The sequence below is a fragment of the Schistocerca nitens genome, chromosome 2 (assembly GCF_023898315.1).
Source record: "Schistocerca nitens isolate TAMUIC-IGC-003100 chromosome 2, iqSchNite1.1, whole genome shotgun sequence".
NCBI classification, from domain to species: domain Eukaryota; kingdom Metazoa; phylum Arthropoda; class Insecta; order Orthoptera; family Acrididae; genus Schistocerca; species Schistocerca nitens.
In genome coordinates, this window is record NC_064615.1 from 658,999,530 (window position 1) to 659,021,334 (window position 21,805).

General features: G+C 43.9%; 1 protein-coding gene across 1 annotated transcript in view; it reads right to left on the reverse strand.

Moving 5' to 3' along the window:
• The window catches only part of LOC126235227 (neuroligin-4, X-linked-like), a 332,083-nt gene that overhangs the window by 64,919 nt on the left and 245,359 nt on the right, over positions 1-21,805 (reverse strand). The window contains exon 6 of the mRNA XM_049943958.1: positions 12,016-12,641. Coding sequence (XP_049799915.1) covers positions 12,016-12,641 — 626 coding nt within the window. The remainder of the gene's footprint in view (positions 1-12,015; positions 12,642-21,805) is intronic.

Sequence of the window (21,805 nt, forward strand, 5' to 3'; positions counted from 1 at the left end):
CTGTCCTAATACTCGTACCGGTTAAAAAGGAAGTTGAATTCATAGTAATTCTATGAAGTGTATTTTGTAGTTAATCCTTAAAAGAAACTCTTACTTTTAGCTTTCACTTACTCATTAATTCTGTCAAGTGCACGTGACAATATATTATATTCAGCTTCTTATTACAGCAGGTGCCGTTTCTATAAAGAATTTAATTATTTTTAAAGTATGTAAGATCTGCACATTTTATTATATTGTTCTGTTATTCATTCATGTTCTGATATATTAAGACGTTATATCCTGTTATATACCTGTAATTCGTGGTAACAAAGCTTTCTAGTACTTAAGTTTAAGTTCAGAAAGTAACATAATAATACGATGAATACAGAATGCCACTTATTTTACTTGTTGTGTGGGTTGTCCTATATCATAATTTATAATTATAGAGTGTCTTCACTTTGCTCCCGTTGTGTAGATATTGAGTTATTTTTACTGGATCTGTGTTCTAGTAACAAATATGCGGAATGTTCAGAAACACCATATATGCAATTGGACAGCCGAAAGTGAAGACCGAGTCGATATCTTTAACAAGAGAAACGCGTATATGTGCATTAACAAAATTCAACACGTTGCTCTTAACGGAACAAAGTCGACAGATGTAAACGTAATTTCCGGTGTACCCCAACGAAGTGTGATAGGACCTTTACTGTTTACAATGTATATGAATGATCTAGTACAAATCTCTCTAAGGCTGTTCGCAGATGATGAAGTTGTCTATAAGTAGCAACGGTAGAATATAGTAACGATGTGCAGAAAACCTCCAGAGAGTTAATGAATGGTGCAGGTTGTGGCAGTTGACCCTGAACGTAAATAAATCAACTACTGTATAGCTACTCTATTGATGACAAACCGCTGGAAACAGCATCTGCTGTAAAATATCGTGGAGTAACGACCTTACGTGGAATAACCATATAAAATAAATAGTGGGGAAAACAGATGCCAGACTGACATTAAAAGAAAAAAATTAAGGAACGTAGCTCATCTACTAAGAAAGCGGCTTATAAGGCGCTTGTTCGACTCATTCTTGAGTATTGTTCATCTGTTTGGGTTCTCTACCAGACAGGACTGATAGTAAAGATAGAAAAGATCCAACAAAGAGCTGTAGATTTCGTCACGAGACCGTTCAGTCGGCACGAGAGCGTTACGGTGATGCTCAGAAAACTCAATTGGCAGACGTTACAAGAGAGGCTATGTGTATCATGGTGGAAGTTTCTATTGATACACTACTGGCAATTGAAATTGCTACACCACGAAGATGACGTGCTACAGTCGCGAAATTTAACCGACAGCAAGAAGATGCTGTGATATGCAAATGTTTAGTTTTTTAAAGAATTCACACAAGGTTGGCGCCGGTGGCGACACCTACAACGTGCTGACATGAGGAAAATTTCCTACGGATTTCTCATTCAAAAACAGCAGTTGACCGGCGTTGCCTTGTGAAACGTCGTTGTGATGCCTCGCGTAAGGAGGAGAAATGCATACCATCACGTTTCCGACTTTGATAAAGGTCGGATTGTAGCCTATCGCGATTGCGGTTTATCGTATCCCGACATTGCTGCTCGCGTTGGTGAAGATATGGAATCCGTGGGTTCAGGAGGGTAATACGGAACGCCGTGCTCCATTCCAACTAGCAGTCGAGATGATAAGCATCTTATCCGCATTGCTGTAACGGATCGTGCAGCCACCTCTCGATCCCGAAGTCAACAGATTGGGACTTTTGCAAGACGACAACCATCTGCACGAACAGTTCGACGACGTTTGCAGGAGCACGGACTATCAGCTCGGAGACCGTGGCTGTGGTTACCCTTGAGGCTGCATCACAGCCAGGAGCGCATGCGATGGTGTACTCGAAGACGAACCTGGGTGCACGAATGGCAAAACATCGTTTTTTCGTATGAATCCAGCTTCTGTTTACAGCATCATGGTGGTCGCATCCGTGTTTGGCGACATCGCGGTGACGCACATTGGAAGCGTGTATTCGTCATCACCATACTGGCGTATCACCCAGCGTGATGGTATGGGGTGCCATCGGTTACACGTCTCGGTCACCTCTTGTTCGCATTGACGGCACTTTGAACGGTGGACGTTACATTTCAGATGTGTTACGACCTGTGGCTCTACCCTTCATTCGATCACTGCGAAACCCTACATTTCAGCAGGATAATGCACGACCGCACGTTGCAGGTCCTGTACGGGCCTTTCTGGATCCAGAAAGTGTTCAACTGCTGCCCTGGCCAGCACATTCTCCAGATCTCTCATCAATTGAAAACGTCTGGTCAATGGCGGCCGATCAACTGGCTCGTCAGAATACGGCAGTCACTACCCTTGATGAACTGTGGTATCGTGTTGAAGCTGCAAGGGCAGCTGTACGTGTACTCGCCATCCAAGCTCTGACTCAATGCCCAGGCGTATCAAGGCCGTTATTACGGCTAGAGGTGGTTGTTCTGGGTACTGATTTCTCAGGATCTATGCACCCAAATTGAGTGAAAATGTAATCATATGTCAGTGTTAGTATAATATATTTGTCCAATGAATACCAGTTTATCATATGCATTTCTTCTTGGTGTAGCAATTTTAATGGCCAGTAGTGTAATTCGAGAGATAAATTTCGAGGAAGAGTCCGATAACATATATTACTTCACTCAAATATGTCTCGCGTAATGACCATGAGGAGAAATTTGGAGAAATTAGAGCCAATACAGAGGCCTACGAAAAATCATTCTTCCCACGCACTATTCGTGAGTGGAACAGGGTTGGAGGGCTCAGTTAGTGGTACAAAAAGTATCCTCTGCCACACACCATTAAGTGGCTTCCGGAGTATAATGTAGAAGAATGATAGAAGAATCATTGTATACCAGTCATCCACATATTTTAAGTGAAAGAACGGCGGTAATGTACTGTGTCGCGTGGATTATTCTATTTGAGCCAGCTAACTGGTGTCGTAGCTGTGCCCGGTTGTAACTATTATTGTGCAAGTAGAGGGGGCCGCATTATGTCAACTTAATGAGAAATGGAGCGAGTAATATGACACATGAACACATTGGGTTTCGACTGTTACCCATCAGAACTCAGCGAAACCCTACTGTCCTTCCACGAAGCAAAGAACTGCGAGTGAGATACATTATTTTATGGAATAATCCAGGAAGCATGGGAACGGTTTTTTGTAGCGAATCACTGCTTCTTACGTCATACAGCTGCTTCTCAAAGTGCGTAATGGGAGAACGAAACCCCTGAATATCAACAACAGACCAGCTAATGGTTTTTATAGTTAATACTATCACTTTCAATAACAACAAACGAGAAATTGGATGTAAAAACAACAGCCATCTGTAAGTAGGGATGGCGGTTATCGCTAAAACAACTCGTTTTCGCTTGTATTGTTTTTTTAACACAACGTTTTAATCTGTGATACAACTATTCAAAGTAACCTGTTTCTGAAATAATGGATTATCAGCTTTACTTTTTATTATTTCCTGTAATAAATTTATAAATCGGACAGAGACTGAAAAATTTTGACTCACTCAGTTTTAAAATATATGGAATTAATACATTAAAATAAATAGGCAAATAAGAGAGGACCCTGAGAGTTAAAGGTTAGCTGCTTTACTCGAAAAATGGTACGTAGCTGAATACCACAAAAATTCATCGGAACTTTTCTATTGCTTCTAGTCTTATAAAAATTTTCTGAAAAATCGTGTTGAAATCGAGCATTACACCACTATTTGAGCATAATGAATAGTCATTGCTTATGTGTAAAAACTGAGGTTGGAAAACTCGTGTTCATTTGTCCGTATTAAAGGCCTGCAAGCAGGTAAAGGAAAATTGTGTGGACAGAGGCAGTAGATTGTCCACTTTCGATTCCAATTCTACACGAAGAATAAATTGTTGTTACCATAATTTCCTTTTTCTTTAATTAGATCATGGAAGTGGTAGACATATCATTAATATTTTAAATCGAATGAAGAGCTGCATAACTCTACTTGATTGCTACGTTAGTTGTAGAAATATTCCCAGACTAGGGTTGATGCAATTCTGCATTACAATGAACGTCGACCGACGACAGCGAGAAACGAAGATATAGACCAAGAGGGGGTAAGTCTTACACAATTCACGTACACGCACACTTTAAGCTGGGACACACGGCGACAGGGACATTATTGTCTCAGCAATGCTGTACCTATTCTTATGCAGTGAGTTTGTTGCTCGTTACTGGTGACGTTGTCATTAGAATAGCACTGATCGCTATTCCCATTTTCGTATTTCAAACCAAAGCAAATTTTACGAATAAAAATTACTATGTCCTTTAAAAAAAGTTTATTTAAAAACGAAAAATTTTACCACTGCTGCTATGGGTAATGAATATTTCGAATTTTCACTATGTCATTGTTGTTGTTGTTGTTGTGGTCTTCAGTCCTGAGACTGGTTTGATGCAGCTCTCCATGCTACTCTATCCTGTGCAAGCTTCTTCATCTCCCAGTACCTACTGCAACCTACATCCTTCTGAATCTGCTTAGTGTATGAATCTCTTGGTCTCCCCCTACGATTTTTACCCTCCACGCTGCCCTCCAATACTAAATTGGTGATCCCTTGATGCCTCAGAACATGTCCTACCAACCGATCCCTTCTTCTAGTCAAGTTGTGCCACAAACTCCTCTTCTCCCCAATCCTATTCAGTACCTCCTCATTAGTTATGTGATCTACCCATCTAATCTTCAGCATTCTTCTGTAGCACCACATTTCGAAAGCTTCTATTCTCTTCTTGTCCAAACTGTTTACCGTCTATGTTTCACTTCCATACATGGCTACACTCCATACAAATACTTTCAGAAATGACTTCCTGACACTTAAATCTATACTCGATGTTAACAAATTTCTCTTCTTCAGAAACGCTTTCCTTGCCATTGCCAGTCTACATTTTATATCCTCTCTACTTCGACCATCATGTCATTAGACGAATCAAATACTGAAAAACACCGGTTAGTCTGAGTGAAAATACCGGTATCGGTTTTAACCTGTAGGTAATTCCCATAATTATCTGTAAGCTCGTGCATAGAGAACCCCGTGCATAGTACCATGAGTCTCTACCTGTTCTAGTTTGCATTACATTCGTCCCTTTGAATAGATTCTGTAGGTTGCCTTTCTAAATTACTGCCTCTCGTTAAACGTGACAGAAGAGACGGTGGCACCAGAGACGCGACACGTCTGCAGAAGGCAAACGAGGACGATGCAGACTTGTCGGCGTCTCGCAGCCGGTGCCAGCTAACGCCATCTGGAGTCGGTTTCATGCGGCGGCTGAGGGTGGGGGCGGGCGTTGGAGAGCGGAACGACTCGTGCACACGGGGCGAGCCCCCTGAATCGGATACACGGCTCGGCTGCAGCTCGCCATGTTTATTTCATGAGCGGCGCCGCGCCTCCGTCTGCAGAGATCTGCCGCTGGATCTGGGCACTGGGGCGCGCCTCTTATTGACAGCCGGGGTCGCTGCCTTTCTGGCTGTGAAGAGTCCACTCTCCAGACACAGTTCTCCTTTGATAAAGTGTTCCACTGACAGTCTTGAAATCACATCAAACCAACATTCACTCCGCCATATTTTTGAAATGGACAGCAGTCCTATGTCAGTTTTTCAATTCGTGATAACAGTTTATCTCAGTGGGCAAATGCATTGCGTTTATTTGTTATACAAGGACAAGATGAAAGCATCGAGAACTGAAAGTTATAGCCTATGGATATAAAAAAAGTAACGACAAAGTTTTCTCACCCCACATAAAAATCTTTACGCAGCGGAAATGATAGAAATACGAGGGCTATACACAAAGTACATTACGTTTTGGAATTAAAAATAAATAAAGTATTGGAATTTTTTTTATCATATACAGATGAAAGCCACACTTAAATACTACTTTTCTACATAGTTGCCATTTAAATTAAGGCACTTATCGTAGCGATGGACGAGCTTGGAAATTCCTTCGTCGTAAAATTCGGCCGCCTGCGCCTTCAACCGCGTGGTTACCTCTTCTTGAAGCTGTGCGTCGTCATCAAAACGCTTCATAGCCAACCACTTCTTCATTGCTGGGAATAAGTGGAAGTCGCTCGGTGCCAGGCGGATGAGCAAACAACTCTCACTGAAAAGATTCGAGAACTTCACGAGTGGCATTTGCCGTGGGGGCCCGAGCGTTGTCGTGATTCAGCAAGATCTTTGAGCCCAACTTTCCCCTGCCCTTGTTTTTTATTTCTCTTCTGAGATTGTGCAGAGTTTGGCAATACCTTTGAGAGTTTATTGTAGTGCTTCTTTCCAGGAAATCCACAAAAATCACACCTTTTCTGTCCCAAAAGAAGCGGTAACCACGTCGTTGAAGGAGCAGGCGGCCGAATTTTGCGACGAAGGAATTTCCAAGCTCGTCCATCGCTACGATAAGTGCCTTAATTTAAATGGCAACTATGTATAAAAGTAGTATTTAAGTGTGGCTTTCATCTGTATATAATAAAAAAAATTCCAATACTTTATTTATTTTTAATTCCAAAACGTAATGTACTTTGTGTATAGCCCTCGTAACAGGATGCCAAAAGTGTGGCATATCTTTCTCTTATTTCGTTTTTATATTTTTTTCATCAGTCTTCTGACATTTTTGATGAGGACTGGCACCAATTCCTCGCCTGTGCGAACTTTTCATCTCACATTGGCGCTTTAAACCTACATCCTGTACTGATTTCAGGATGCGTCCCAATCTCCGTGTTTCTCTACATTTCTCACCCTCTACAGCTCCCTATAGTGCAATGGAGGTTATTCCCTGATGTGTTAACACATCGCCTATCAGCCTTTGTCTTTTTGTTGTCAGTTTTTCTCATATGTTAATTTCTTACCAATTCTGCGGAAAACCTACTCATTCCTTACCTTATGAGTCCACCTAATTTTCAACACCCATCTATAGCACAACTCAAATGCCTCGATTCTCTTCCCTTCCTGTTATCTCCTGTTTCACTACCACACAGTGCTGCGCACATTATGTACATTCTCAGAAATTAAATAAAATTTGCCCGGTTTTCAAGTCGCGTCAGTTCGAATGAAATCCCCGAGCTTTCGATGGCTATCTCCGCCATTGTCGTCAGTAGTAGAGATCACTACCATCCCGGATTGACACGGTTTTCTGCGATATAAGCCTCTGGCACAAATCGAACAGGGCCGTAACGACGCGTTCGCTGAAGGTGAGTTGGGCAGCTCATAGCAGCTCCGTCCCTCAGCGGGATCTAGTGACGTTGCGTGGCGCGAGGGTCCGGCGCTGCGTTTGAAACTGCCGCTCCCGCCTCCCTACAAGCGTCAGGCATCCACCTTTGTCTCCTTTCGATATCCAAAGGCCGTCCCCACTCCAAACTAACTGCGTATCCTTGGTCTCTGTTCAAATTGTTGCTGTTTATTCTGATCTCAGCCACCTCCTTTATACAATCCATATGTGGCATACAGCAAACCAGTGCTTAACAGTATTGGTTAAAAACAGTCTTCGCTGCAATTTTATTTTTCTTTATTTTTCAACGACGCGTTTCGCCTTATTTAGGCACCTTCAGGTTATCTTTTCTAAATGGACGCGAGAGGCACCAAGATCTGCACAACGCGTTCCTGTTGCAGGAGCTCCTGTTATGCAGATCTTATGTAGAAAAGATAACCTGAAGATGCCTAAACAAGGCGAAACGCGTCGTTGAAAAGTAAAGAAAACTAAAATTGCAACCAAGGCCGCTTTTTAACCAATACCTCCTTTATAACTGAATTCCAATATGTTGACACACGAGTCCACACTCTCGTGTTTCCAAACTTTATCTTGTATCGCTTTTCTCAGCTATGCCCGACTTGTCAAGAACGCTTTATTTAATATGTCACTTGTGGCTTGGTAGAAAGCTCCGCAACTGTGCGAATTTCCTGACTTACATAGATGCTGCCGCATTCTCAGGGGAAACCATACACACCGGGTGCACGAAGAGCTTTGTCGTCTTTAACAAGGCGCAGCTTATCTCCTATTTTGCTGGCTGACTGCAACACTGATCTCAGTCCATGTCTCGGCACCACAGGTCCTAACTTGCTGTTCATTGCCTCACAGTATGGCATTAAAGTATCTATCTTGGCACCTTGTGCCCATTCACACGACGTCCTTCTACGGTGGCACCTGAAAGTGATAGGGATGTCTCTCATGCTACAACCGTTCTCTCTGAACACATATCTCAAGTGCTGCAATTACAGGCTGTGGGTAAACGTCAGAAATAACTTTGTGTAAAAACATTTTCAGGGCCGCTTTCTTGTGTACAGGGTGCTGCAACTTTTTTCCTTTCGAGTATCGATCAGTGAATATCGGTTTCCTGTATACTGAATGACAAAGCTGCCTCCTGCCTTCCGCTCAACCAAAACATCCAAGAACGATTGCTTGTCAGCCTTCTCCATCTCTATGGTGAACTTAATGTTGGGATAGACATCGCTCTTGTGACCAACGAACTGCTGCGTAGCATTTTCAGCTTGATGCCATATCAGGAAGGTGTCATCAACGTAGCTTAGGAAGCAAGACATACCTAACACCTCGAGTTCAGCTCCTAATCCTCGATTTGCTCCAGGAACAAATTCGTGACTGCCAGGGAGAGTGGTTGTTCCTTCACCATCCTTCCACTATTTCATAATATTCGTTGCGATACAAGGAGTATATTATGATTAGACGGAAAACCTTGATGATTCCAGTTCGAAACTGTTGTGCCAAAAGATCCAGCGTGTTTTGTACTGGCACCCTCGAAGAAAGTGACACAACGTCCTGTCTCACCGTCAAGTCGTTTTGGCGTATTTTCTTCAGTGATTTAACAAACACAACCGGTGGAAACTAATGAAGAACCTGAGAAAAACACGGCGATTGCATACATTCCGTTTTATGGGGCCTTATAGGGAAAAGTTGGACGATTTTACTCAAATATCAAGTACAAACCGTGTTCTGCCCTGCAATTAAAATCAGAGCACTTCTTGGCAGTGTTAAGGACGACCTTGGTTTACGTGACAAGGGGCTTACAAAATACCATGCCAATGCGGTAAGTGACAATTCGCATCATTGAAGGCCGATGCCGTAAACCCCAATGGCACACAAGATTACAACAGCCTAATAAGTCTGCAATCGCCGAGCATTGCCTGTCAGAACTCACGGCATGGATTATGACAAGACCAAGTTCCTACCACAGACTTTGGAATTGGGACTGTATCTTCAAATAAGCCATAGAGATCAGAGTAAGAAAACATGAACTGAATCGTGACAGCCGCCTTTCCGTTAACCAAGCTCGGGAACCAGCCATTACTCGGATTAATTAGACGATAGAAATTTCCCAGAGTGTACTGACTTCGAGGGCAAAGGGAGGAACCTCCGAAACGCCGCCGGAAAACCTCCCTGTGCGCGGTCCTACGAGAAAACACCCAGACGCTGGGCCACAAGCCGGGTATCGAACCCCGGCGTGGACGACCGAGACAGCACCCGCGGCGCGGACGGCGGAGAGAGCGCCCGAGGGAGGGGGTGAGTGAATCTGATGTATACCTCACGCCTGCCGTCCTCTGGCAGGACATCAGCACACATGATGATGGCAACAAGGTCGATTGCCTAAATATTGTGTCCTTTGTACACTCACACAAAGCTGTTCACCCGAGATTTATTTCGTCAAATTACTGTGAGTTTATATGGCGTTCAAGATATCCCGGTTTAGGCGCTAACAATTTGGCAATATGTTTTTCCAGTCTGTAGACAGGCGAACTGATTACACTAATAATTGGCCAAAGAGGCATATTTTTCTTATGTATCTTCGGTAATTCGTAGAGGCTGGGAGGTCTCGCGAATGTATCTACCAAATCAGGTATCTCCTGTGCACCAAGATGCGTGTTGAATCATTTGTATGCTGCTATGGACGATCCATTCGCTATAAGTGTCAAGATTTGCGACACACCAGTAATTACTGCTAACTTCTGTTGCAGTGTGTCAAATGCAGGGCCTGCATGCATCATTGGACTGCAACCTTCAAGCCTCAGAAAAACCGACCTGTACCAGATTCTTGTGCACCCCTCATGAACCCTATCATCTGTCCTCCTGGAGGGTTGTCCTACATACCAGAAGGTGATGAAGTCTTCCCATTCTCCAAGAAGAGAACTGAAAATGAATCTGCCACCTCAGGCACCATCTTAAAGAACCAATCAAACGAACACGAAACTGAAGATGCTCAAGCACCTGACATATCTGCAGTAAAGGCACTGCCTTCTTCTCACTTCCCGAAGAGCCCTTCTGCCATTGCAGCTCGTTTTCCTCCTACTAATCCTTCTCCTGTCACAAATACCAATACACACCAAACAGAAAGGCCTACTACACCCTCCTTACACCCATCTGTTGAAGTGTTCTAACCTTCCATAATTGCACTTTCTCCATCTGTCACAACACCCACCTCTACCTGCCGAAGGGTCAAGCCGACTTGAGATATCCCTCCCAATGACAGAGACAGGTGCTTCAGTTCAGTATGACAAGCAAGAGTTCTTCCAGATCATTTCCTTGTTCACGTAGCCCCCATCAGTGCAATCATTCCTGAAACAGCTCTGAAAATCCGTTGGTCAGATGATGGGTTCACAAATGTCATTGCTTGGATTGAGGGGCTCAGCAACATTTTGTTGCAACGGCGACACTGCAATACTATAAACCCCATGCGGATCTAGTCATCGGTATTTTTAGAACTAATGGCATTATGTAGATGGGCACAGAACTGAATCACCTTCCTTCATGAGCACTGTGTGCATATTTTACATGTTACAGAAACACACCTCACACCAGGGGATGATTCTCGTCTAAGCAATGTGATATGCTATAACATGGACGAGCTCCATTGCTGTGGTGGGGGCATAGCAGTGCTCCTACGTAAGAATAGGCTGTCACAGAAATGGAACATATAGAGTCCACAGTGGTTACTGTCTCGACACACCAAGGAGCCATCACTTTTGATGCAGTGTATTCCAACCCTAACCAGCTATTTCCCGAAGCATACCTCTACAAGTTGACATTATTTGACAGACTCATAGTTTGGACTGATCTCAGAGCCTATCAGCCGGCTTGGCATTCTCGCATCGTGAATCCTGTCAGTCTTTCGCCCCCACATTATCACACATATACCACCCCACTTAAATCCCACGCCAGACGTTCTGGATGTGGCGATTTTCAAGAAAAGGTTGTACAGTTTCGTTGGAAACGCTCGACAAACTGCTGTCAGACCATGACTCAAAGCTCTGGCATATTACTAACGTAACACTGTCCTTCGACAGCCACTTTACAATGACCGTCACTGGTTGGGACAAATTTGCCACGGTTCTCAGCAACACCACTTGTCCATACCTCTACCTGACCAGGCCTGCCAATCTTATTAGTGCTGTCGATTACCTAACCACGAAAATCCAGAAGGCAATGAAGACCCCAACTTCCATAGTACGTAGAGCTTTAATCCCACATAGTGTTCAGAGCCATTTCGATTACTTTTGAAATAATAAATATTTTATTTCATTTTTTTCCGTTTCCATCTTTTTAATTTGATTGTCCCTCACATTACAAGAACATAAGTAAAGAATACTGTAGTTCAGTATATTGCTATTAGAATATGGTAGTTAAAACATTGATTGACTATTGTCTCTGTGTATGCCAAACTAGAAAAGAAATAAACTGAGCTAACTTTCGATTCTCCGTCATATTAGAGCGGACGGGATTTTCAAAGTAGTTGATAGCAACGAAAAATGTTTAGGTGAAGAATACAACGGGACATAACCGTACATTTGAGGAGTTTGCATTACAGGTGCTTGAATTACCGATGATGCAGTCCTACTCGTAGATGGACTGTATAACACATTTTTTGCCTGAAGGTGGAGCCTTGTGACGAATAATGTGGAAACCAAAAAATACAAGTCTTGTAGATGCGTAAAGTGTGTTTATGTTCCGTTGTGAGTATACCTGTGGGTAGTCGCTGTCCTTGGTCTGGTAGGCGAAGTGGAAGAGGTAGGTGCGGGCGCCGCGGCGCGAGTGCAGGTAGGCGGTGCGGATCACGGGCGACACGGTGTGTCCGTCGCTGAGGGCCTCCATGGTGGAGTCCCGGATGTTGATGGGGTGCAGGATGGGCTTATCCCAGTCCGTGTACTCGTTGCGCACCGCCGAGAAGATCTCGTTGAGGTGGTACACGTACGTGTTGCGGATATACGTGCGCAGCACGCGGTCGCGCTCGTCCTCCTCGAAGCCGTACTGGATGTCGGAGGCGCTGAAGTCGAGGTAGCTCTCGGTGCTGGTGATGCCGAGCATGAGGTCGCAGCTGACGAAGGGGTCGGCGGCGCGCTCGGTGGCCAGGCCGGGCGGCACGTCGGGCGACGGCCCGAAGCGCGGCAGGAAGCGCGGCGGCGACACGTCCACAGACAGCAGCGCCGCCAGCGGCTGCGCGCGCAGGCACGGCGCCACGTCGGGCAGGCCGGGGTCGCAGCCCAGCAGCCGCGTGACGCGCGCCCGCAGCGCGTCGTGGCGCGCCGGAGACGGCGACGCCCACGGGCTCAGCGCCGACCCCGACAGCAGCACCGCGCGCGTCACCAGACCTGCGCACGTCACCACACCACACACACACTCTCACCTCACGTTGTCGGCCTGTGATGTCACGACCATCTTACACAAGGCGCTAACAGCTACAATCGACTACACGTGATTGACCTACTACATCAACTGACAAACATGTTGCGAATGTTGACTTCTAAATTCATGACATGTACGGTATTGCAGGTGCAACTACAACAGAGAGGTACCTGTTGAGAGGCCAAACAAATGTGTGATGCCTGAAAAGTGCAGCTAGTGCAGAAACTTTTCTGGATCCAGAATGAGATTTTCACTCTGCAGCGGAGTGTGCGCTGATATGAAACTTCCTGGCACTTTAAAACTGCGTGCCGGACCGACACTCGAACTCGGGACCTTTGCCTTTCGCCGGCAAGTGCTCTACCAACTGAGCTACAAAAGCACGACTCACGCCCCGTCATCACAGCTTTACTTCTGCTAATACCTCGTCTCCTACCTTCCAAACTTTACAGAAGCTCTCCTGCGAACCTTGCAGAACTAGCACTCCTGAAAGAAAGGATATTACCGAGACATGGCTTAGCCACAACCTGGGGGATGTTTCCAGAATGAGATTTTCACTCTGCAACGGAGTGTGCGTTGATATGAAACTTCCTGGCAGATTAAAACCGTGTACCGGACCGAGACTCGAACTCGGGACCTTTGCCTTTCTCGGGCAAGAGCACTTTCCCGCAAAAGGGAAAGGTCCCGAGTTCGAGACTCGCTCCGGCACACAGTTTTAATCTGCCATGGAGTTTGAACCCTTTTGGAGGTTGCAGTGGCAACACTCTGGATGATCGACTGATTTGGCTTTCTAACCTAACGAAAAACCCGCCTCGATTGCGAAAAAAGCTCCTAGTGTTAAGTTTTAACCCAGGTTTCGGCGTAGATAACTACACCTCCTTCAGAACAACAATAAAACCCACATATGCCTAAGAAGACCTTTGTCAATGATTAAGAGAACACCATAGCTATACATTCATGAACGAAAAAGAAAAGGAAAACACAGACAGTACATATGTACAAAGTCAAAACCACTACTTAACTTAATGGTGTAGCTCCGCCTCACACCGGCCTATGTTCGATGAGCCATGACCCGCAATAAACTGCCAAAACATTAACCAACATGGCCTTACTGTGCTGGTACTGCGAACGGCTGAAAGCAAAGGGATAGCACAGACGTTTGTTTCTATCCCAAGTAGATGCAGCTGTTCGTCTTAATCATGATGTCATCCTCTTTGCCAGAACGTTCCGCAGTTCAAATAGTCCCCCATTTGTATCGTTGAGTGGGGACTACTCAAGGGGATGACGTCATCAGGGCCCGCATCTCGTGGTCGTGCGGTAGCGTTCTCGCTTCCCACGCCCGGGTTCCCGGGTTCGATTCCCGGCGGGGTCAGGGATTTTCTCTGCCTCGTGATGGCTGGGTGTTGTGTGATGTCCTTAGGTTAGTTAGGTTTAAGTAGTTGTAAGTTCTAGGGGACTGATGACCATAGATGTTAAGTCCCATAGTGCTCAGAGCCATTTGACGTCATCAGGAGAAACAAAACTGGCATTTTTAAGGTCGCAGAACATAGTGTTGGATTCCTTAATTGTGACCGAGCAAGGTGGCGCAGTGGCTAACACACTGAACTCGCATTCGGGAGGACGACATCTCAATCCCGCGTCCGGCCATCCTGATTTAGGTCTTCCGTGATTTCCCTAAATCGCTCCAGACAAATGCCGGGATGGTTCTTTTGAAAGGGCACGGCCGAACTCCTTCCCCGTCCTTCCCTAAACCCATGAGACCGATGACCTCGCTGTCTCGTCTCTTCCCCCAAACAACCCAACCCCTTAATTGTGCATGGGATTAGAAAATTTAAAATTCAGATTCGACAGGTTCAAGTCAAGAAACAGTGTGTATTAGTGAAGTTTAGTGGAAGGATGAACAGGACTTGTCGACAGGTGAGTACAGGATTAAAGCAAAAAATCATATAGGAGTCATACAGGAGTAGGTCTAATAATGAATAGGAATACATGAGTGTGTGTAACCTACTACGAATAGCAAAGACAACGTTTCATTGTAGCCAAGATAGCCACAAAATCATCACGCATCGCATTAGCACAACTTTATATGCCACCTACTCTAGTTCCGCAAATGATGAAGAGATGGAAAGAATGTATGATGAGATAAAAGAAATGATACAGTTAGATAATGGAGAGGGAAATTTAATTGGATTGTGGTACTGGAATTCGATAGCAGAAAGAGGATGAGAAGGAAAAATAGCAGTTGAATATGGACTGTGTGATAGGAACGAAAGAGAGAGCCGCCTGACTGAATTTTGCAAGGAGGGTAACTTAATCCTCGCTAGCAGTTAACTTACGAATCGTGATAGTATTCGTGGAAGAGACATGGATACACTAGAAGGATTCAGATTGATTTCAGAATGTATTTTGTAATTTTGTTCCTGTGAGAATCAACAGCTTCCAAATACCCTATAAAAGAAAACATATTCCGTAGGAGGCTGTAACTTAAAAGTTCTTTACTTATATCGTTCGATTAGATAATCTCGTCCTCAAGTAATTTTCAACCACATTTTTAATGTTACAAACTATATCAGTATATTGTTATACTGATATCAGGGCCCGCATCTCGTGGTCGTGCGGTAGCGTTCTCGCTTCCCACGCCCGGGTTCCCGGGTTCGATTCCCGGCGGTGTCAGGGATTTTCTCTGCCTCGTGATGGCTGGGTGTTGTGTGCTGTCCATAGGTTAGTTAGGTTTAAGTAGTTCTAAGTTCTAGGGGACTGATGACCATAGCTGTTAAGTCCCATAGTGCTCAGAGCCATTTGACGTCATCAGGAGAAACAAAACTGGCATTTTTAAGGTCGCAGAACATAGTGTTGGATTCCTTAATTGTGACCGAGCAAGGTGGCGCAGTGGCTAACACACTGAACTCGCATTCGGGAGGACGACATCTCAATCCCGCGTCCGGCCATCCTGATTTAGGTCTTCCGTGATTTCCCTAAATCGCTCCAGACAAATGCCGGGATGGTTCTTTTGAAAGGGCACGGCCGAACTCCTTCCCCGTCCTTCCCTAAACCCATGAGACCGATGACCTCGCTGTCTCGTCTCTTCCCCCAAACAACCCAACCCCTTAATTGTGCATGGGATTAGAAAATTTAAAATTCAGATTCGACAGGTTCAAGTCAAGAAACAGTGTGTATTAGTGAAGTTTAGTGGAAGGATGAACAGGACTTGTCGACAGGTGAGTACAGGATTAAAGCAAAAAATCATATAGGAGTCATACAGGAGTAGGTCTAATAATGAATAGGAATACATGAGTGTGTGTAACCTACTACGAATAGCAAAGACAACGTTTCATTGTAGCCAAGATAGCCACAAAATCATCACGCATCGCATTAGCACAACTTTATATGCCACCTACTCTAGTTCCGCAAATGATGAAGAGATGGAAAGAATGTATGATGAGATAAAAGAAATGATACAGTTAGATAATGGAGAGGGAAATTTAATTGGATTGTGGTACTGGAATTCGATAGCAGAAAGAGGATGAGAAGGAAAAATAGCAGTTGAATATGGACTGTGTGATAGGAACGAAAGAGAGAGCCGCCTGACTGAATTTTGCAAGGAGGGTAACTTAATCCTCGCTAGCAGTTAACTTACGAATCGTGATAGTATTCGTGGAAGAGACATGGATACACTAGAAGGATTCAGATTGATTTCAGAATGTATTTTGTAATTTTGTTCCTGTGAGAATCAACAGCTTCCAAATACCCTATAAAAGAAAACATATTCCGTAGGAGGCTGTAACTTAAAAGTTCTTTACTTATATCGTTCGATTAGATAATCTCGTCCTCAAGTAATTTTCAACCACATTTTTAATGTTACAAACTATATCAGTATATTGTTATACTGATATCAGGGCCCGCATCTCGTGGTCGTGCGGTAGCGTTCTCGCTTCCCACGCCCGGGTTCCCGGGTTCGATTCCCGGCGGTGTCAGGGATTTTCTCTGCCTCGTGATGGCTGGGTGTTGTGTGCTGTCCATAGGTTAGTTAGGTTTAAGTAGTTCTAAGTTCTAGGGGACTGATGACCATAGCTGTTAAGTCCCATAGTGCTCAGAGCCATTTGAACCATTTTGAACTGATATCAGGTTCTCTTACTTTTCAAAAACAGAAACAGATTTCATATTCCGTTAGTACATTAGGAATAAATCTACATCAAAAATGTTAAAAAACAGCTCACTGAGGTGTAGTAAGTAGCCCGTTGAGCACCGTTAACAATGTGTGAGGAAAACTTGTATCTTTCTTAATTTTGATTTATTCTGAATGTATTTATGGAATATGATGTCTGGATCTATTTTTGCAAAGTACATGAACCAGATAAACGAGATATATAATTTGTAATATCAGCAACGTGCTTAATAATTACTTACGGCAGTAGGTGCGAGAGATGAAATAATGAAGACAGCAGGGCAACAACTAGGTGAAAATAGAAGGTCTAGTAGAAATCCATGGGTATCACAGGAGTTATTTAACTTATATGATGAAAGGAGAAAACATAAAAATGCTGCAAATGAGGCAAGCGAAATTTTTACCCACATGAAAATTTGACGTGATGTCCAAAGTAAAATAAACACGTTTCACAACAAAAATATATTTAATACCTCAAGGTGACAACTAATCTGTTGAAACCGTATGCCTGAAATGAAGGAATATTTTGTAAGATCTAGACTCTGTTAGGTTTCTAACAACCAAACGTGTCTTGCTGTGAACGGAAATGGTATCCCAGACTATCAGGATGGTATCCCACCGATACGTGGGGTGTTTCCAGACACGGCTTCGCTGGCCTTCGGGTTTAATTCTCAACGAGACTCATCATCGGAGACCATTTTACTTCAGTCTGTGAGATTCCCGGTCGAAGACTTGCTGGAGACGCCTCGGGCAACGGTGGAATACCAACTTTATGGTCGCCCGCCATATTGCCTGACATCCTGGAGTGCTGCTCTGGGGTGCCATTTCTCTTCATAGCAGGACCCCTTTGTTTGTCACCCGCGGCAACCTTACAAAAAAAATGGCTCTGAGCACTATGGGACTCAACTGCTGAGGTCATAAGTCCCCTAGAACTTAGAACTACTTAAACCTAACTAACCTAAGGACATCACACACATCCATGCCCGAGGCAGGATTCGAACCTGCGACCGTAGCGGACGCGCGGTTCCGGACTGTAGCGCCTAGATCCGCTTGGCCACTCCGGCCGGCGCGGCAACCTTACAGCAGAGCGGTAGGTCGACGATATTCTGTGCCTTGGTTTGTTTCTCGGGTTACATTTAAACAAGATAACGCCAGTCTACGCACGGCGAAAGTTTCTACTGTTTCTCTTCTTGCATCCCAAATCCTGCCTTGGCCAACACAGTCACAGGATCTTTCCCCAGTTGAGAACCTTTGGAGTATTATGGGAAGAGCCATCCAACCATCTCGCGATTTTTACACTCTAACAGACAGAATCTGGCACGATATCCATCAGGACGACATCCAGAAACTCTGCCAATTGGTGCTAAGCCGGATAATTGCATGCACAAAGGCCAGAGGTGGACTAACTGACTTGCACAATTTTTGAAGCTCTTTCTCGTGAACAAGTTATTCAGTTTTCAGAAAGTCTAATCGTCTTGTTGTCTGTACGTGTACACTGCAATCTGTCGTCTCATTCGGATATGTCCTTCGTGGTGCATCTTTTATTTCTCAGAGTGCATAATGACTAACGGATATTCAGTGTGGAATAGTAGAACAAGTTTACAAAATCACATATACGGGATAGAGAAAGATCGTGCAGACGGTAGGACACAGAAGTCACATACGAGACAAGCAGGATTAGAACCCACGTCGAGACGTCAAAATGACGGTTTCCCACGATTTCACAGCCTTAATTAAATGGAATGATTGAATGATCCTTTTGAAAGGACGTGTCTGACCTCGCTTTGATCCCAGTATCAATTCAAGCTTGTGTTTGCGATACCTAATGACCTCTTCGTCTGCGGTGTGTTAATCTTCCTTACACACGTTTATTTAACGGCACTTCATAAAAAAGGAACCATTTTACAATTACTTAGGCAATAAGGCTTCCGCACATCATTCTCATTAATTACAGGCATCACTGACGAGGAGAACACGACAAGTGCCATCATCGGATTTCCAAGGATCCTCGTAAAGTGAAACAGTCAAAAAAAAGCGAAAATATATCTCAGCTTATCAGTAGATGGTTCAAATGGCTCTAAGCACTATGGGACTTAACATCTGAGGTCATCAGTCCCCTAGACTTAGAACTACTTAAGCCTAACTAACCTAAGGATATCACACACATCCATGCCCGACGCAGGATTCGAACCTACGACCGTAGCAGGTGCGTGGTTCCGGACTGAAGCACCTAGAACCACTCGGCCACCGCGACAGGCTTAACAGTAGATTATCGACCGTTCCTAAAAAGACGACGATCAAGGTTTACGATTAATTTTCGAAGTATTTTATGTGCCTCTAACCGCGTGATACCCTCCTACGAAATGATAGCTTGAGTGATTAGCATCGCGGATCCGTAATTTTGCGTCCCGCCTTCAAAAAGCTGACCATTGTTTCTATTTTTTTTTTATTTATCCTCCCATGTTCGTAGAAGGATACTTCACGAATGTTTCTTATCAAATTAGGGGATACAAGGGCGTCATATTAATTGTAAAATTACAACTGCATTGCACAATATGTTTCACACATTTAATATATTGTATACGTGTGTATGGCATGTTGAGGGGTTACAATATTTTCAAACTCTCATATTGTGATATTTAGTGCTATATAAATACATGTATTATTCTTGTAATTTACTAATACATTCATTACTCAGGTTGATTTGGTGCATTCCCTTGTGTGATATCATCATCATCATTTAAGACTGATTATGCCTTTCAGCGTTCAGTCTAGAGCATAGTCCCCCTTATAAAATTCCTCCATGATCCCCTATTCAGTGCTAACATTGGTGCCTCTTCTGATGTTAAGCCTATTACTTCAAAATCATTCTTAACCGAATCCAGGTACCTTCTCCGTGGTCTACCCCGACTCCTCCTACCGTCTACTGCTGATGAAAGAGATACCTCTGTAGTTGTTACAATCTTTCCTGTTTCCATGTTTAAAGATTGGTGTGATTACTGCTTTCGTCCAGTCTGATGGAACCTGTCCCGACTCCCACGCCATTTCAGTTATCCTGTGTCTCTTGGGTAACCTTGCTTCTCCCATGCGTGTAACAAGACCCCACCATCTAAGCCTGTTCGCCCTGACTGCTACATCTATAGAGATCATTCCCAGTTTTTCTTTGATTTCCTCACTGTGCACACCCTCCTGCCATTGTACCCATCTACTAGTACCTGCAATCATCCTAGCTACTTTCATATCCGTAACCTCAACCTTATGGATAAGGTAACGTGAATCCACCGAGCTTTCGCTCCCATACAACAAAGTTGGTCGAAAAATTGAACACTGCACAGATAACTTAGTCTTGGTACTGACTTCCTTCTTGCAGAAGAGAGTAGATCGTAGCTGAGCGCTCACTGCATTAGCTACACCTCGCTCTCAGTTCTTTCACTATGTAGCCATCCTATGAGAATATGCATCCTAAGCACTTGAAACTGTCCACCTGTTCTAACTTTGTTCCTCCTATTTGGCACTCAATCCGTTAATATCTCTTTCACACTGACATTATTTTTGTTTTGGAGATGCTAATCTTCATACCATAGTCCTTACATTTCTGATCTAGCTCTGAAATATTACTTTGCAAACTTTCAATAGAATCTGCCATCACAACTAAGTCATCCGCATATGCGAGACTGCTTATTTTGTGTTCACCTATCTTAATCTCACCCAGCCAGTCTATTGTTTTCAACATATGATCCATAAATAATATGAACAACAGTGGAGACAGGTTACAGCCTTGTCTTACCCCTGAAACTACTCTGAACCATGGACTCAATTTACCGTCAACTCTAACTGCTGCCTGACTATCTATGTAAAGACCTTCAATTGCTTGCAAAAGTTTGCCTCCTATTCCATAATCACGTAGAACAGATAATAACTTCCTCCTAGGAACCCGGTCATATGCCTTTTCTAGATCTATAAAACATAGATACAATTCCCTATTCCACTCGTAACACTTCTCCATTATTTGCCGTAAGCTAAAGATCTGGTCCTGACTACCTCTAAGAGGCCTAAACCCACACTGAGTTTCATCCAATTTGTCCTCAACTAATACTCGCAGTTTCCTTTCAACAGTACCTGAGAGGATTTTACCCACAACACTGATCCAAGAGACACCTCTGTAGTTGTTACAATCTTTTCTGCTTCCATGTTTAATGATTGGTGTGATTACCGCCTTCGTCCAGTCTGATGGAACCTGTCCCGACTCCCACGCCATTTCAATTATCCTGTGTAACCATTTAAGACCTGACATTCCACTGTATTTGATGAGTTCCGACGTAATTTCATCCACCCCAGCCGCTTTATTGCATTGCAATCTACTGACCATTTTATCCACTTCCGCCAATGTGATCCTATTTCCATCTTCATTCCTGTACCATTGTATATCGAAATCTGAAACATTACTGATCGTATTTTCACCTACATTGAGCAACTCTTCAAAATATTCCCTCCATCTGCCCAAGACATCAACATGATTCACCAGCAGTTTTCCTGATCTGTCCAAAATAGTTGTCATTTCCTTCTTACCTCCCTTCCGAAGACAGCCAATAACACTCCAGAATGGTTTTTCAGCAGCTTGATCCAAGGTCTCCAACCTGTTTCCAAAGTCTTCCCAAGATTTCTTCTTGGATGCTGTAATTATCTGTTTGGCTTTGTTTCTTTCTTCAACATAACTTTCTCTGTCTACCTGAGTTCTAGTATGTAGCCATTTTTGATATGCCTCCTTTTTCCTTTTACAGGCAGCCTTGACTGTGTCATTCCACCAAGCTGTTTGCTTCATCCTACCTTTACACACTACTGTTCCAAGACATTCTTTGGCCACTTCTAGTACTGTGTCCCTGTACCTTGTCCATTCCTTTTCCAGTGACTGCAATTGACTACATTCAACTAACTGGTACCTTTCTGAGATCGCTGTTATGTACTTGT